Raw genomic sequence first — 16705 nt, forward strand, 5'->3', positions numbered from 1 at the left:
CCATCTCCCAGCATGGGGTGAGTTTCAGAGCAGATTCCCCCTCTTGACCCCCTCTAGTCAAAGGTGATCACAGAGGAGAGAGAAAGAGAGGCACTGATCGAATTTGATAATGAAGACGACCCCTCTAAGCTGCTTTGCTCCACATGTTCAAAATCTTTGCAACACTCAATAAACACTAGGAAGCCCCCCTCCCTGTCACTGGAACATTGTGTAGCTATTGATCCGAGCTAACTGGCTCTTTTAATACCTGGGGTCTGTGGCCTGGCCTGGGGAAATGCATACTGACATGTGACGGGACGAGCTTAATAGGCAAACACACCGAAGAAAGGATGGGCCTCTCAGTTTAGCATTTCACTCCTATTTTCTCCAATTTACACATCTGCTGAAGAAAGGAGAATTACGGCTGCTGCACCTGCTGTTAAAAAAGACATATAGCCTGGACGGACGAAAATGCAAGAGGCCCAAGCACTGTACTTAGAAAAAGCTGTCACACTGTCAGAAACTATTTGCGCGGGGAAAGGACGGTCCACACGTAAAAACACAGAGCAACGTCGTCTTTTAACGAATACCTTTTAATAGAAAAAGATAAACAACCAAAAATAAACAAATACAAAAAGGAAAAAAAAGCATATTTACAGCACTGTGGTATTTCTTCAGTCATCATCAACACAAAACAGCACCTTAGCTGATACGCACTGTTTCTTATTAGTAATTCAGTCCTTATTCAATATCACTGATGCTAACTTTGTATTAACGGAGGAACGACATGTCATACCTGCTGTAACAATGATTCCTGTGATTCTATTTCATGCAGTGCACATGACATGGAGACAGTGGTGGATTATAGTCAGCGTTTTTTGTCTGAACTACAAAATACAGTGATATTATATATTCCATTCAAACTATACCAAATAGGAAGCAGCAGAGACTTTACATTTCTGCTGCGGGTCTTTATTTATGATCAAGTATTATAGGATTAGTTCAGGCTGGAGAGCCAACAAAATTAACTTGATGAGAACCGCTGTGCAAACATCAACAGCATCGGCGGCAGAAAAAAATGAGGTGCAACGTGAAAAACACAAGTGCATTTACATAGTAATGTTCAACAGACTCTAAGACGTCAATGCACTTAAGTGTAACTAGGAACAAGTAACGTGTTATTCATTAGAAGTGTATGCATTATAACACAGATGAGGTACTCAGACTTGGGCCCTATACAACAAGAGCGTTTTTATAGTGCAATTTAGGCTGAAGACACAGCCTGGCATGAATATCATACTAATCGTCATTGTTCAGCGGACAATGCCCTGCCATTTGAAGTAGTTCTGCTATAGAAAGGTTTTTATTTATAAATGGTTTTAAGAGCCCGCTGCCCTTAAAAGACACTGCTCAAATAAACAGAAATACATTTTAACTAACATTATTTATAACTGAAATAAAGTAATGAAACACTGATCATTTGGGCTCCTATTGCTTTGAAGGGGACTGACACTTCTCAAGTATGACAGGAGGTAAAGCTCTTCTCAGGATATTTCTGCTGAAAACTTCCAACTGTGCTGAGCCATCCCTCTCATCCCACCTCCTGAACATTCTCCTCTGTGTCTCCCTGCAACCAACGTGAAGGCATGAAGTACAACTGACAAAGGTGGAGTCGAGGGGTCAGAGGTCATCTTTTGACCTTTGCGTCCTCCTTTATCCTCCAAAACATCAGCTCCATGCAGGCGGACGCATCTTCACTCGAGTCATGGCCATCCACTGCAAACACATGAACAAATGACAAAAAAATGTTTTTATTCCTGAATATTACGTTACCAAATTTGTAAGAAGTTACGATAGCATGACAGTTTCCATTTTATTACAACAAGTATGTCTTAAAGCACCAAGCCAGCAATGAATTGATGCTACTTTAAGGTATTGTGTGTTTATCCAAAGCCTCACATATCTTATTCCTCTGTGCTGTAAGTCTCCGTTGTTGTCCATAAACCACTAAAAAACATATCAGTGAGCTACACTGTTGAATTGGGTGATATGTTCCTTTGATCCAAAGACAATATTTACTGTAGCTTGTTTAGATACGGCTCTAAAGAGTTATTAACAGCAATCACATTTTCAGTCTCTGCAGAGTAGTTGTTTGTTCAGTAGACACCACTGTGGATTTGCTAGCTTTTGTGCAACATATCACAACCTCTTGACTTTTTGCTGTGGTTCTTGGAGAAATTGACAATGAGTTCACAAATTGAAGAGGTTGTGATTTGTAGCACAACAGATGAGCAAAGCCCTGTGAACGGAAACACTCTCCTGAGACAGAAAACATTCCCAGACAGGACTTAATATTTAGTAAGATGTTTCATCGAGTGATGAAGAATCAAGGCTTGACTCATTTTGGTCAACTGTATTAAAAATGAGTTCAACCCTTGATTATAAACACATGAGTTTGCAGAGGTGTGACATCTGTTGGTGAAATGGTTGTAATGCAGTCAAATAACAATTTATGAGAATGGATCTGTTCCTATTGATATATGTTGCCAAATACATATGTGCATATGTATTTCATTTAGGTTGAAAAACATTCTCTATTTAACTAACTTTAATCTCATTGGACTCACCTTATTGAATTTGTGCTTTTATTTGCCTTGAAATTTTCCATATATGTTTTATTGTCTTTACATATTGCTTTTATTGTTCCTTATATTTTAATATTTGTATTATAATCATGAAATCCTTGAAAAAAGAAAACTTGTGGGCCTACCCTGTATAAGTAAAGGTTTGAATGAATGAGAGGTCACAGAGGTCATTTCAGCTATAAATGATGATTTTTATTCTTTTGAATAAATGAGACATAACAAAAATAAGTATTGGGGACTCAGATGGCTTCTCAGTTTGCTGATAGTTTTCCCTTATTTGAATCCTAGAAATGTCATAATTCATTCATTAATTGTTTTAACTAAAATTATGAGTAATACACAATTAAAAAAAACTCCCATAATAAAGTTTACAGTAATAATATAACTACTGCCTGTTCTGTGTGATTTTTTTCTCACCGTTGTCCTGGATGATGCGTTTGAGGTGGTCGGCCATCAGATTCCTCAAGGCACGTTTGTAAGGTAAGCCGAGTCGGTGAGGGAACACGATGGCTGTGTCTACGACTGAACTGTGAATAAGCTGCAATCGAGAGATACAGACAGAGAGAAGCAGAGAAGGACAGACAAAGCATTACTTCAAGGGTTTTACATTTCAGCTGGAATAACCTGGAACAAAGGCTGTTATGACGTTTTCTCCAATCCAATAAAGTAATTTTGCGCCGTACATGAGCGTTACACGCATAGAAATACTGAAAACGTTTCTAATAAATGAAATTCATCCACATGGATTACTGAGTGTCTACAGAGCAGTGGTTCTCAAACTTATTGGATGTTTTAATAAGTTAATAAATTAAATGAAGCATGCTATCTTTTTGTTCTGTGACATAAATTATATTTTTTACTAATGTAATGGTGCACAAGTTAACAATACCAGTGTAATTATTGATAAAGTAGCAAGAACAGGAGCCACAATTGACACTGAATATCTAAAAAACCTGCATTCATTGTTAATTGCCAGTTATGGTAAGTCTAAATAGGACCCTCATGTTTATCATATGGCTTATTTATGATATTTGTTGTGATACTGTATTTTCAGTTATCACTCTCTTTTGAAGATTTTATTTGGGAAAACAGAAATATATAAACTGTATGTTATTAGGAGGGTATAACTGTCCTCTGTGTTGTAGTTACACAATAATGCATTTTCTAAAGAAAGTGATATTTTTGCAAAAATCACTACCTCATTCAAATGCATGCTTCACACTTTCAAAAACTGTGATTTATTTGGTGAAAGGAAGGGGAAATTAAAGGCATTGTGCACACTTCCTGGTGAATAGATTATTCTCATACATCATAGCTACGAGCGGCAAAGAGACACAAGAAGGGAATAATGGGAACTCAGATTTTGCCCCATCATATCATTATAAAATCAAATAAAACAAAAAAACTGTCACATGAAGTGTTAAAGACTAATGAAGCTGAAATCAGAATAAGACTACCTTGAGAGCCAGGAGGTCACTTTCTAGACTGTGTCCTATGAGGATGGACTCAGCGCTGAACATACTGAGAAGCACTGCCTGAACGTCTCTGAGGGTGATGGTGGAGCTCTCCAAGTCCTCCTCCGTCACACCTGAAAACCTGTCAATCAAGTGCAAGATGTACTTCCTTTACAACACTGTGATTGTTTCATGGACCATCTTTATGGTAAACAGTTGGACTTCTCACCTAAATGAATTCAAGACAAGGCTGCCACTGACAATTATTTGTTTACCAGTTAATCTATGAATTGATTGATTGAAGGGGGAAAAACTCACCGTGTGTTGTAGTCGACCACTTTGCTCCCAGGTTTGACAAACGTGTCATAGATGACTTTCAGTTCGGAGTCAATGACTGTCACCCTCGTCAGCTCCAGGCCCTGTGTTGTGTAACACTGTTTCCAGGGAGGCAAAACAAGTGAATGTGATGAATATAAACAATATGACACTGTGCCCCGCTGCGCAGTAAAACTGAAAAGTGATTCATTATTATTCAGCATTCAATCATTAATTAGCACCATAATGTACTAAACTAGTCAGCACTGAAAGAAAAGGCAGTATTTTATTGTTACATTAAATTAACTCAAAATAAAAATTAACTCAAAAATTTAAAAACCTGACTCACCATTTCACAGTCCAAAGCAAACACCCCTGCATTTCCGTCTGGTGGTAGAGATTTACTGAACGTTGAGACGTAGCCGTCAAATGTCTCTTTACGCCCATCTTGAACATGTTGCTGTGGAAATGTGAAATATTTTAAGTCTGTTTTTTTTTATTAAAAGTAAATAAATAACTAAACAAATAAATAAATAGATAGATTTGTGCAGAAAACTACTAATCAAGAGGAAAGTTATAGTGTAGGCATTCTAGATGTACTTTATTTAGTTTTTGGTGTTTGAACTTGAACTTAAAGCACATTGAATTGCCATTGTGTATGAAATGCGCTATATAAATAAAACTGCCTTGCCTTGCCTTGAAGGCAAAAAAGTCAAGTCCCATTGAATGTCCACAGTAACCCAGATATTACACTTCTTAAAGTGGCAATCTCGAAGATCTCCATTTCATTCTCTTTGGCGGCACCATATGGCGCTAAGCTGTAATTGCAGGTAAGTTTTTGGACTTCACTTTAACCTCCAAACAGTATCACTGTTGGGGAAGTGCAGAGAGCCCAGTATTTGTATTTGTATTTAAAAGTGGAAACAGATGTAACAATTTTTGCTTTTATTATACTTTTTCTTTTTAGGATTTTAAAGTATTAAAATAAGTGTTCATCAATAAACTATTCTGCAAAGTAAGGTTCCCACATGGGGTCTCAAACCTCAATCTCTCAGAGCATGGATCACTGCGCTGACCACTCAACCAAAGCTCATCTACCCCAGATTCACAGACCTGCAGCTATTTACTTATCCATGACACAGTGGAGCATGAAAATATTCGATATTATAACTTTAAATAGCTCAAAGGAATATTTAAAAGCTGTTGACTTGAGAAAGGATAATACCTTTGCAACTGAGCAACCAGGAGAACCCACAGCCCCGGCGCAGCAGCTGTAGATGGTTTCCCAGCCTCCAGCGACTGATGGAGAGGATGAGAGTTGGAAGGAAAGAGATGGAAATAAATAAAAGTTGAGAACAGGAGGGGTGGAGAGACCATTCACACACAAAAAAAACAAAAACAAACGCACCTTTATGTCTGCGCAGACGTCCCCAGTGAAAAGCACATTCTTCTTTCCGCACACAGTTGCCGTTGATGTTGATTTTATACTCAGCGCCACATCGACAGCATATCTTGGTGAATGCTGGGAAAACATTACAGATTAGTAATTTCCCTGGAAAATCAAACCACATTCATGAATGTTAATATATGGTAGCCGCAGGGCCTCTGCCAGGGCTTGTGTGCGTATGTTGCAGGTTGTTCATTGGGTGGAAGCCATAAGGGTTAGATAAGTTTAGACCTGCCCAATGCTGGTAGCCTTGAGGCTCCTACTCACCTCGCACCACTGTTATATTGAAGTTCAGATTTTCTGTATAGTTTATTTATCTTTATTTCAGTCGGCTAGCCGGCAGGATGTTTTCTGCTGAATTTGACATTTTTACTTTGCTTTGTTCAGCAAAATAAACCACAAATGCCTTTCTGTCCCTCATGTGTGTTTCCCTTGTATGTTACGGTAAATAGTATTAGAAATTAGAAATGAGTAGTGTTAATTATCAAGGATATGGGAGATCTATGGGGTCATGTAGTTGCTTACGGTCTGCAATGGCCTTTTTCTCTGGGAGGTTGTATATGATGGCCTTGCCAGAGGCCTCAGGGTTCGTTCTTGGGTAACCGTGCTCCTGGAGCTGCTCCTCTGTCATCAGATACGCCTTCAGCTTCCTGTACAGTGTGGCTCCTGCAGAGGGTCAGAGCAACAAGTAAAACAAATGTTGTCTTTGTGTAATAATGTCATAAAACCAAAACTGAAAGGGTAAAGACACAAGTCATAGTAGAAGCTTTTTTTTTTTTTTACCAGGAAATTGTTATCATAAATACTGTTGTGTCAACGTTATGCGGAGTTGCATATCAGAGAAGCAAAGAGCGAAGTATTTATTAATTAATTTCCTGTTTTCCTGTTCCTGACCGACTGAATAAACAATCCCTCCCAAAACAGTAGCTTTGTAAACATGCTCCCTCTGACGTGAGGTCATGAGGAGGTAGTTGGCAGTAAATAGGACCTGGAGGGAGTCACATGGCAATTTTGAACAGTTTCACTTTTAGTGTAAAAGCCTCAAACACATCACTGAGTAAACAAAAGAAGAACTGGGTTGAAAAAGTCCAAAAGTCTCTACTTAATACAAAGAGTCTTTCAGTTACTTCCTTGATTGTAGAGATAAAGTCTGGATTTTTTCGTAACCAAACAATACAATGAGGGAAAAAAGGAACAAAGGCAAATGTAAAGGAGAAAAACTGAAGTGTGTCAAAATAAATTCCAGTGGAAACACGTTTCATGTTATTGCAATAAAGCCACTCAGTGGGAGTCATAAACAAAACAGGAGAACAAAATAAAATCAAAACCTAAGGTCGACCCTCACCGATGAGCTTCTCCTCTTGCTGTTTACCCATCCTGTTGACAGTGAAGCTCGTTGTGGCAGCCAGACGACCTCCCAGAACATCCTCATGGGATTGGATCCTCCTGTTAGCAGCTGACCCTGGCTCCTCTGTTAACAGCACACACACACACACACACACGTTAACACTGAACCCTCCATACAACAGTTTATTCTCTGCTCAAACTCATTTGATGCTATCCTTAAATTTGTGAAGATTTTTGTTCATGCATGTGAACAAAAACAACATCTACACACTGACAGAGTAAATACTGTATTGTGACTGAGGTGACATACTGCTGACAGGGGAGGGACAGGAGGTGCTCTTGCTGCGGAGCTTCTTCAGCGTGTTGACAGCTACGTTGAGGTAGATGTTCTTACTGTTGCTGCGATCATACACCAACTTCTCCTCGTCAAGTCCCTGAAACAGAAATGAAACTCCGGTCACTGTCAAAACCACAACTTCTTCTACTGGAGAACTTACTCACGGCATACAAGAAAGAGTGTGATAAAAGCTTTCCATTTTCAAACATTGCAGCTTAATGAACAATGAGTTATGCTAAAACAGAAAAAAAGATGCTCCAAAACCAAATCAGATAGCAGCTTAGGATGCATTTGCTGCTAAGAGGGTGTTATTCATACCATCTGGAAGGCAATGTCGTCGGATGGGCAAAATTTGACACACTCATCTATGAAGGCGGTGAGGTAGCGCTGGCGGATGTTGTTGGGCACTTTGGCTCCAAACTCAATGGGGATGACGGGGCGCTTCATTGAAGTACTCTGACAAAGTCAAATCAGAGAGAGAACATCGACGGTGAGTCAAATTTTACGGGTTAAATAAACATTCGTCTCTAAAAAGGCGATCCAACTCTACCAGTAATCTTCAAGGTTATGCAGGGATAAGCAGAAAAAAGTCATAAGAAACTTTCAGAAAAATAATTAGTAATAAACATCGTCGTCCTTGCAGCATCATATTTTCAAGTCGTGTAAAGACAAACTGCAACTATAAGATTGTGCCAAGTGACTAATTCAGAGAGTTACAGAAGTCAGTAGATACCTTCATGGTGGGCATGTGAGCCACTCTCTTCTGTGAGACAGTGGACATGGTCTTGGACATGATACCAGCTGTGGTTTGAGCCTTGACAGATTGATGGGTCTGGTTGGGGGTTAACACTCGACTGCTGGCTGGTTTAGCATCCGCAGAGCCTGCTGTGATTAAACACACACACACACACACACATACATACACATGATTTCATGCTTAAAACAGTCGAAACAGCTCAATTTCTGTCCCTCAGAGAGAAGAGTTAGACACCATTACACATATTTTTTAAGTTACCATCATCACATATTAGGAAATTATAAGAGTAAAAGCAGTAATATTTTTTCACAACTTATTTAAAAATAATAATAAAAGCTAAATCCTGCTTCATTATAGAAGAGTGGATGTGTTCGTACTTGTTTTGGATGAGGACATCAGTGGGCTGGGACGGTGCGCTATTCTCTTCCTCTCTCCAGAGGAGCTGGGACTGGAGATATGTGAGACCGCTTTGACTGAAGCAGAAAGCTGAGCGGCTTGCTGCTGCGCCACCTGCATACGTTGGTAACAAACCTCCTGGGCCGAGGGCCTCTTGTACGGCCGCACCACAGACTTAGAAGGTGCATCATTCTGACAGAGAGGAATACATTTCATTAAAAAATGACCACTGTGTTTTTAATATGGAGAGAATGTGTCATTCTTGGGTGGCCCACACAAAATATTAAGGCCAGGGTCTGATTTGCCAGAGGGATGGTGGGGATCCCCTCCCCCTTCGGTCTATAAATCCTTGCATCTGCTGAGTTTTTTAAATATAAAATGTATCCCCTTTATAGTGGTTTATACTGCTTCACTCACAGACCATTTAAAATATCTAAAATAAAAATAGGCTGTTTAAAAAAATGAAAGTAAAGGGCTGCAACATGAGAACAATCATTAGTGAAAACAACATTAAAATCAGAAATGGATTTTAACTGTCAGTGCTCGTGTGACAACTGAGATGACACCACATCTAAGCTCTGTGAAGACAGTAAATGGACCGGCTGTTGTCTGCATCCCTGCTTGGAGATTTGTCATCAAAGCAGACAAGTAGGCAGATACTGTAGCCTATTTACTTTAACAATGACAGCACATTGTTCTGTTGCATGCTGTAATTATATTTTTTATGTTATGTAGAAGTTTGCTGCATGCTGCATATAGAGCTGAATTAAACACTAACTTGCAAGAATAAATGTATTGTCACATCTGGCTCAGTGGTGCTATCCACATTACTGAAAGGAGTGTTGGAGGATTTAATTCTGTTAAATTAGCATTTAACATTATGTTTTGTTGTATACAATCACATCCCCTATGTGCCTGCATGAAAAGAGGACGAGAAAAGAGCTTGACATCACATCGCTGAGAGTGAAATACTGCACTACTTGATTAATGAAATTGGGGGCGGGGTGTATTAAAATATTCCTGCAACCTGCTGGGGTCAAGTTCAAGTATTGTTACTATTTAATTAAAGCTCATAATTACTTTATAAATGTTACTGTAACAGCTTCAAGAAATAGCCTAATATTCTTCATAGTCTACCGTAGTTTCACTGTGGTTCTGATTCGTTTTCATGGATACAAACATTTCAAAAACATCACCCCTCTGATTTCCTCACAAATCATTCCCTGATTAAAGCAGTACCTCTATGATGGGTTTTGATGGACACAAACAAAAACAGCAGCTTAAGTCCAAATTGTTCATGCTGTGATTGTAAATACTGTATGAGCTACCTCCTGGTGGCTTCTTTAATAATGTGAGTAGATCATAATGTACAACTGAAAATCAGGACAGACTTCTATAATGTGAATTAGGGCTGCAACTAGTGATTGCTGTCTTAAGTGATTAATTGTTCAGTCTATAAAACTAGAGAACAGTGAAAATTACACATTATAACATGAAAGACCCAAGGTGATCTTTGGTCTTACTTTGTTGGATCTGTCAAACTGAAACTATGGAAGAATTATCCTATCTTTATTCAAGAGCGTAGGTTTTCAGTTTCAGAATGATTTTATTCCTTTTCAGTGACACAGCCCCTTCTCATGCTCAGATTTATTCTCCTCATGCTCGCACTGAGATGTCTGCTGCTTTCTTTCAAAATGTGTGCTTGAAATCAAAAATCACATGCTTGTGCTCACAATTCTTCTTCTTGGACACAAACATTTCGCTCGCATTCAAATATGTCCTGTGCGCGTTCAAATCTAAAGTCTACGCGCTCAGATCTAAAGTCTGCATGCTCAAATCTAATGTGCACGCACTCAGAACAAGCTGTGTAACCAGCTGATTCTCTGGTTGTGAAAGCATAACCAACACTAACCTAATTATGCGCCCCCCTGACTTTGACCCCCGGGTGTCAGCGTAAATAGGCTAACTAATTAGTAGTAGGTGAAAGTAATAGACTGCATTACAAGCACCAATGTTATCCTCAAATCATCATCATATTGTATTTTAGTGTATTTATTCAGAATAAATCTGAGCATGAGAAGGAGCTGTGTCACTGAAAAGGAATAAAATCATGCTCTCAAACTGAAAATCTACGCTCTTGAATAAAGATAGGATAATTCTTCCATATGAAACCAAAAGAGAAACAATTTACTGTGATGTAAGAGAAAAAAAAGCAGCAAATCCTCACATTTGAAAAGCTGGAATCATCAAATCTTTGGCTAACTATTCATTGATTATCAAAATAGTTGCAGATTGAGGTTTTGTCAATTGACTAGCTGATTAATGGACTAACCGTTACAGCTCTAACATGAAAATCAATGTTCAATATGTTGACATTATATACTGTAATGTGTGTGTTTCATTTACTGTGTGCCTATCTTTGTATACTTTTAGTTTAAATGGTTGCTGTACATTCATAATAGAAGTAAAACAAGCTCATATTTTCGGCATTGATCAGTGCTTGAACAGTTCACTTCTGATCTCTTAAGAAACATTTGACTTGTGTGATTATGTGAATTAACCCCAAACTTTATATGGACAAAATGAATCTCTACAAACTGAGCTTTTAATGAAGCAGCCATGGACAGTGTAGTTCAGTGAAGCCATGCTGTCAGAGCACCCTGATTAACTGATGGCCTATTGATCAGACAGCCAGATCTCTGACAGACTGCTTAGTCTATGAACTCTGTGGAAACACTGACAGCTGGTTGCTTACTGTCAAATCGGATGGCACAAACAATCTACAGCGACTGGAAACCCCCAGCTGCACCTTTAGTTTCATTATTTTTCGTGTTATGCTTTCACTGTTTGTTTCCTCTTAGGCTCTGATACCAGCGTGAACTTCCTGAAGCATCACCTGAGCTACCTGTACTGAACTCCAGCAGATTCTGTTGTTGTAATCTGAGGGGTTTTCCCATTGCTGCCTAAGGCTTTCATGTACATGTTTGCAAAGACAGGCTGCAGGTTTCCAGCACAGAGTCACACAGAGCTGAGAACAACTGCCTGTTCATTTCTCCTGTTTGTAAAAGCAAATGTGCATCTAATACATCTAAACTTTAAGCAGAATATCCAAGAAAATTAAAAGATAAGATTGTGAATAAATTCCTTCAGGATTCGAATATATTATACATATAAATGTCAAATTTAGCTTCTTCTAAAATGAAACATCTTTTTTTGTTATGCTCTTTACAGAATAGAAGGACAACTAACCAGTGAAATCTGTGAGGTTTTTGCTGATAAAGTGCAATAAGAAACGCTTACTCCAAGTAACTTTTTCCTCACGTCATGTCACCAACCATTCTAACATCATATGGATCAACAATTTGAATTAAATAGTTATTAAAGAACAGGATCAACTATTTAGTGAACTTGTTACAGACTCTTGTCTCATAAAGGAGACAAGCATCATTTAAACAGTGGACAGAGCAATGACACGTAACAAAACTGCTTCTCAACCAAATAGCTGTGTGCCACGGTGAGCAGGTTTTGTAGACTTCCTCCTCTGATGGTGTTGGGTAATAATGAATGATATCTAAGCAAGCATGATATATAAGGAAGTATATATGCATAAATTCAATGTGCCTTGTGAAAACCATGGGGAAAGAGAATGACATCAAGGTGAAAAACTTACACTTCCTTTGGCAACGAAATGGGAGACTCTCTTCTTCTGACCAGGGAAGAGAGTTGTTAAAGTGCTCTCTGTGCCTTTGTCCTCATCTGAATCCCTAGAGGACTGAGAGAGCACAACATGATATCATTCATTCAGTCTCACCAACTGTCATTGCCAAATTTGACACTAATAAAAAGACCACATGAGGTAAATGGGAGAAGGAGAAAGTAACAGCAATACCTGCTTAGCTTGCCTTCCCTTGTCTTCCCTCTTCACATCCTTAGATTCATTGAAGATCCGCAAACACTCCTCCATGGGATCGGAGTCAAAGTCCAGATCATCCTGGAAACTGGAGAAGTCTATTCCAGCTCCGTCAACCTCGTCCTTATCTGCTCTGCTGCCCTCCTGGCTGCAGTCGGCCTCGTCCTCAGACGAAGACAGAGTCAGCTCTGACGCTTTCCTCTTGTTCAGTCGACCCCTCTTTAAAGCGTCCGCGGACTTCCTCACCAGCACTTCCTCTGCCTCTTCATCGTCGTCGTCCACCTCCATCGGTTCGGCCTCCTCTGGACTCTCATCACCGAACAGATCGGCGTGGCTTAGACTGAGAGTTCTCCGTTTTTTCTCAGGTTTCTTCCCGTTTGATGAGCCGATGGTTGGCTTCAGCTTGTCTTTACTGTTTGAAGAACTCCCTTTACTGTTACTGCTCCCGCTACTAGAACTGCTTTTACTAAGTTTCTTCACATCCTTTTCTGTTTTACTGCTATCAAGTTTACCATTTTTGTGTTGTCGCTCTTTATTCTTGCTATGCTCCTTTTCCTTGTCTATAATCTTGGGTTTCTTGCTTTCCCTTGCACTGTTTTCTGTATCCTTATCTCGCCTGCTGTGGTCAGTTTTTACTTTTTCCACAGCTTTAATCTTACTGTCACTTTTCCTGTCTTCTCTGTGAACTTTGTCACTTGTCTTAACCTTAACCGTGTTCTTCCTATCATCTTTCTTCCCATGACTCTTGTTCTCTTTCTTTGCAGAGTCCTGGTTTGAGTTCTTTAATGATCCTTTATCCTTACTGCTGCTGCTGCCACTCTTACTATGTGATGTTTTGTTAAGTTCCTTTTCGAGTTTGTGCACTTTCTCAGATTTGCCACTTTTCTCGTGACTAGTTCGACTAGCCACTTTCTTTTTCTCCAGGTTGTCCTTTAGCAAAATATCTTCCTGGATGTCTGAGTCCTGTGCCAAATCATCTTTATTCCTCTGTGTCAGTGCGTTTAACAAGTTTTTAGTTCTTTCTTTTCTCTCTTTCTCTCCAGCTGACCCACTGTTGTTTTTTCTCTGCTGGAGGTTACTAAGCGAGGTGGGTCGATACTCTGTTCCAGAGCTCTCCCCATCAGAGTCAGAGAAAGTATACTTTTTTGTGTCCACACTCTGCTGCGGTGGCTTTTTCACCGCTACGACATACTCCTCATCTGACAAATCAGACACTGGTAGTTTGTGTGACTTGCTCCCCTCTCCTTTAACAGTATGTGCACTCTCGCCCCTCTTGCGCTTTCCTGCGATTCCCGCTGAGTAGTTGGAGAGCGGGTCATACTCCATATCTGTAGATGGTTTGGAATTGTCCACAGTGTATTTACACTTAGAGGAAGATGTGCTGTTTGAGTACTTTGGGCTGGGGGGAGGAGAGGGGGGTTTGTGTGTTTGTGTCCGAGACAGGGGCTTTTTCACTGAAGTAGGAACATACTCCATTGAGTTACTATTGTTCCCCTGGTTGTCTGAATCCAAGGTGTACTTGCTACAACCAGGTGTGGGATTATACCCTCCTGATGTCATCTGGTAACTCCCAGGATCATAGGCCGAGTGTGTGGATGCTGCTGCTGCTGCTGCTGCTGCTTTGCCTTTACCAGCATTACATGAAGACAAACTGGTGCCCCCGGTGGGTTCATATGGTTCGTCCCCAATGCGAGAGAGCTTCCTCTTCTCCCTCTCCACCTCACTGCGGACCTCCTCGATGGCCTTGTTGACCATTTCCAGAGCACCGCTGAGGTCTCCTGAGGCAGCCGGCTTCCCATTCTGCTGCTCTTGAGGCCTTACAACTTCTGGGTTGAATGGGTCATAACCTTGTTCTGCAGGGATGAAAGACAGACAGCCTTAATACATTTGACCAAAACAATCTTAACTCAAACTCAGCTAATCACTTTCAACTAGGAATGTACCAATCAAATCCTCTGGCCTCTGATACTGAACATATTCAGCAGAACCAGTATCAGCCATAATATGACCAAATGCTTATTAGTACTTCATCAAAGTAATTATAAAATTCACATTTTCTGCTCTAAGTTAGATTAATTCAAAGACAACAAGCCACTGACCACTCCTGGTGCATAATATGATCGAGGTCCAATAGTTAAGACAATTGACAACAAATGAATCAGCAACCAATTTGATAATAAATTAATCATTAAGTAATTTTAAAGCTAACATGTCAAATATTAAATGTTTCCAGGTTCTCAAACGTGTTTCTTTGCTGCTTTTCTTTGTCTTACATCACAGTAAATTGATTATTTGCTTTTCAGACAGCTGGTCCAACAAAATAAGACATTTGAATATATATGTTGAAATGTGTTGGATAAAGAAACAAGCGTATTTGAGTATTTGGTACCATTTTTATGGGTGATTTTGTGCATAATAGACGTTCATAATGGCTTCGAGTTTCAAAGTTACTTATACGTGTTGTGTTATTGTTCTGCTCCTGTTTTGACTCTTCAATTTCCCTGTGTGAGGTAAACATGTCGTGAACCTGGATATCAAATTTATAAGATGCAGTGAATGTGATTGTTTGCACTGTGCAGCTGACATCAACACTTTTGGTTTAATTTGCCCCCTTTTTCCCCCCCCGACACATTTCCTCCCAACTCAGTCCGCTCCACACACGTCCTCTGCGAGTAATATCACATTTAGGTATTCAGCAAAGCCTGGGTTAGTGAAAACATTGGCTATAATCACCTTTCTGTGCCGAGTGAAGCTTTTTAACATCGGCTGCAGCCCCGTAAGAGAGCCGTCTTTGCTGGCTGTGCCTGAAGTGACAGTACGGTCTGTTACACCCATTTCTGCTGCCTTTGCTCTCGCTATATTCCGCGTAAAACGGACAGTCAATCCCGCGGAAGAAGCCGGTGGATCTCAGCATTATCTCCAGGTGTTGCTCTCATGCCCGCATGAACCCGCTCGGCCCAGTTTTTCCGCGTCGTTTTCGGTGAACAGCGAAAAAGCTTGAAGGGAGCGACGGAACAATAATAACGTCCCTACGGCGCCATGTTGGATCGGTCGGGGGAGGGGGGCTGGGGGCACGTGAAGTCTCGCGTTGATTCAAACGTGACGCGCTCGGCGACGTCATGCGTGATAGCAACGGTTGCTAATGGCGCAGCTTGGACCTTAGTGTAAAAGCCCCAAATACGCCCTTAAAACTCATACTAAAAAGAGAAAAATACCCTTAGAGGTCGGCTACACACCCACACAAATATGTCTTAGTAAATATACAAGAATTCATGGATAAATTGTATGTTTCCTTGCTTTCAGCTTGAGTGTAATTTCATGGTTTCATTCCTTCAGTTAGGCTAACCATTAAAAGCTAGTAGACACACTCATGATGTGCTACTCATAGTATAACTAATTTTAAATAACAGGTTTTGTCTGTAATTAGACAAAAATAAAAACACAACACAAGTGTTAAAGTATTTTATTTTGTAAAGGGGAGGATGAGGAGAGGGATTTTGGGGGTCAAAGACAGGAGGAACAGGTTACCAGGTTTAAATTACAAGCCTCATGAAAACCTCTCAGCAGCAGTCTATAAAGGTACAACACACATGAAAGTCCCTCCATCCAAGTGTGCTTTTAGGTGGGATTTAAGATAAGTGATTTAGCTAGTCCAATATAAAAATAAAAAGTAATTTCAAATTCTAGGTGCCTTAATAGAGAAAGTAGTCACTTTAAAAAAAAGGACACTTCACAGCTATCAATTGGACAAATCAAAGCAGGAAAGTCACAGGTGGAACTAACACTGATGGCTGCATACACCAGTCACTCACAAGTCTTACATGGACAAATGACATGTCATTTACACATGAGTTTTTCCTCCTCTGATGTCAAAGTGCTGTGAAAAGGGTCTATTTAGTGGTAAAATAAACAGAATTTGAGTTACAGTAGCCTATGCACACATTAAACTGGCAGTCACTAAACAATTGTTTTCTGGCTAGTTTAAAACAAAAATGCTTAAACTTCACACGACTGATTTACTGAAGTTCATGCAAGTTAAAAAAAAAGCCTGTTCAACTGCTGTTCACATGGAACCCTTCTCCACTTCGGCCTTCAAAGTTCTCCTTTGAATATTTGCT

The 16705-nt window shown here is 39.9% G+C and overlaps 1 protein-coding gene across 2 annotated transcripts; it reads right to left on the bottom strand.

The window, feature by feature from the left end:
* Positions 1 to 561: 561 nt before the first annotated feature.
* Positions 562 to 15630, bottom strand: rexo1 (REX1, RNA exonuclease 1 homolog). Of its 2 annotated transcripts, none has more exons than XM_053322602.1 (16): positions 15321 to 15630; positions 12567 to 14440; positions 12348 to 12449; positions 8659 to 8869; positions 8258 to 8406; positions 7843 to 7980; positions 7498 to 7621; positions 7186 to 7311; positions 6366 to 6506; positions 5802 to 5915; positions 5619 to 5692; positions 4743 to 4853; positions 4397 to 4512; positions 4082 to 4220; positions 3042 to 3162; positions 562 to 1755 (listed from the first exon to the last, which is right to left on the bottom strand). In XM_053322602.1, the coding sequence occupies exons 1-16, from the start codon at positions 15499 to 15501 to the stop codon at positions 1667 to 1669; spliced, it is 3810 nt and encodes a 1269-aa protein (XP_053178577.1). In that variant the 5' UTR covers positions 15502 to 15630; the 3' UTR covers positions 562 to 1666. The 2 variants fall into 2 exon arrangements, with proteins under 2 accessions (XP_053178577.1, XP_053178576.1); XM_053322601.1 differs by having other exon boundaries at positions 8258 to 8409.
* Between the last annotated feature and the right edge of the window lie 1075 nt (positions 15631 to 16705).

This window comes from Scomber japonicus, chromosome 7 (assembly GCF_027409825.1).
Source record: "Scomber japonicus isolate fScoJap1 chromosome 7, fScoJap1.pri, whole genome shotgun sequence".
NCBI lineage: Eukaryota > Metazoa > Chordata > Actinopteri > Scombriformes > Scombridae > Scomber > Scomber japonicus.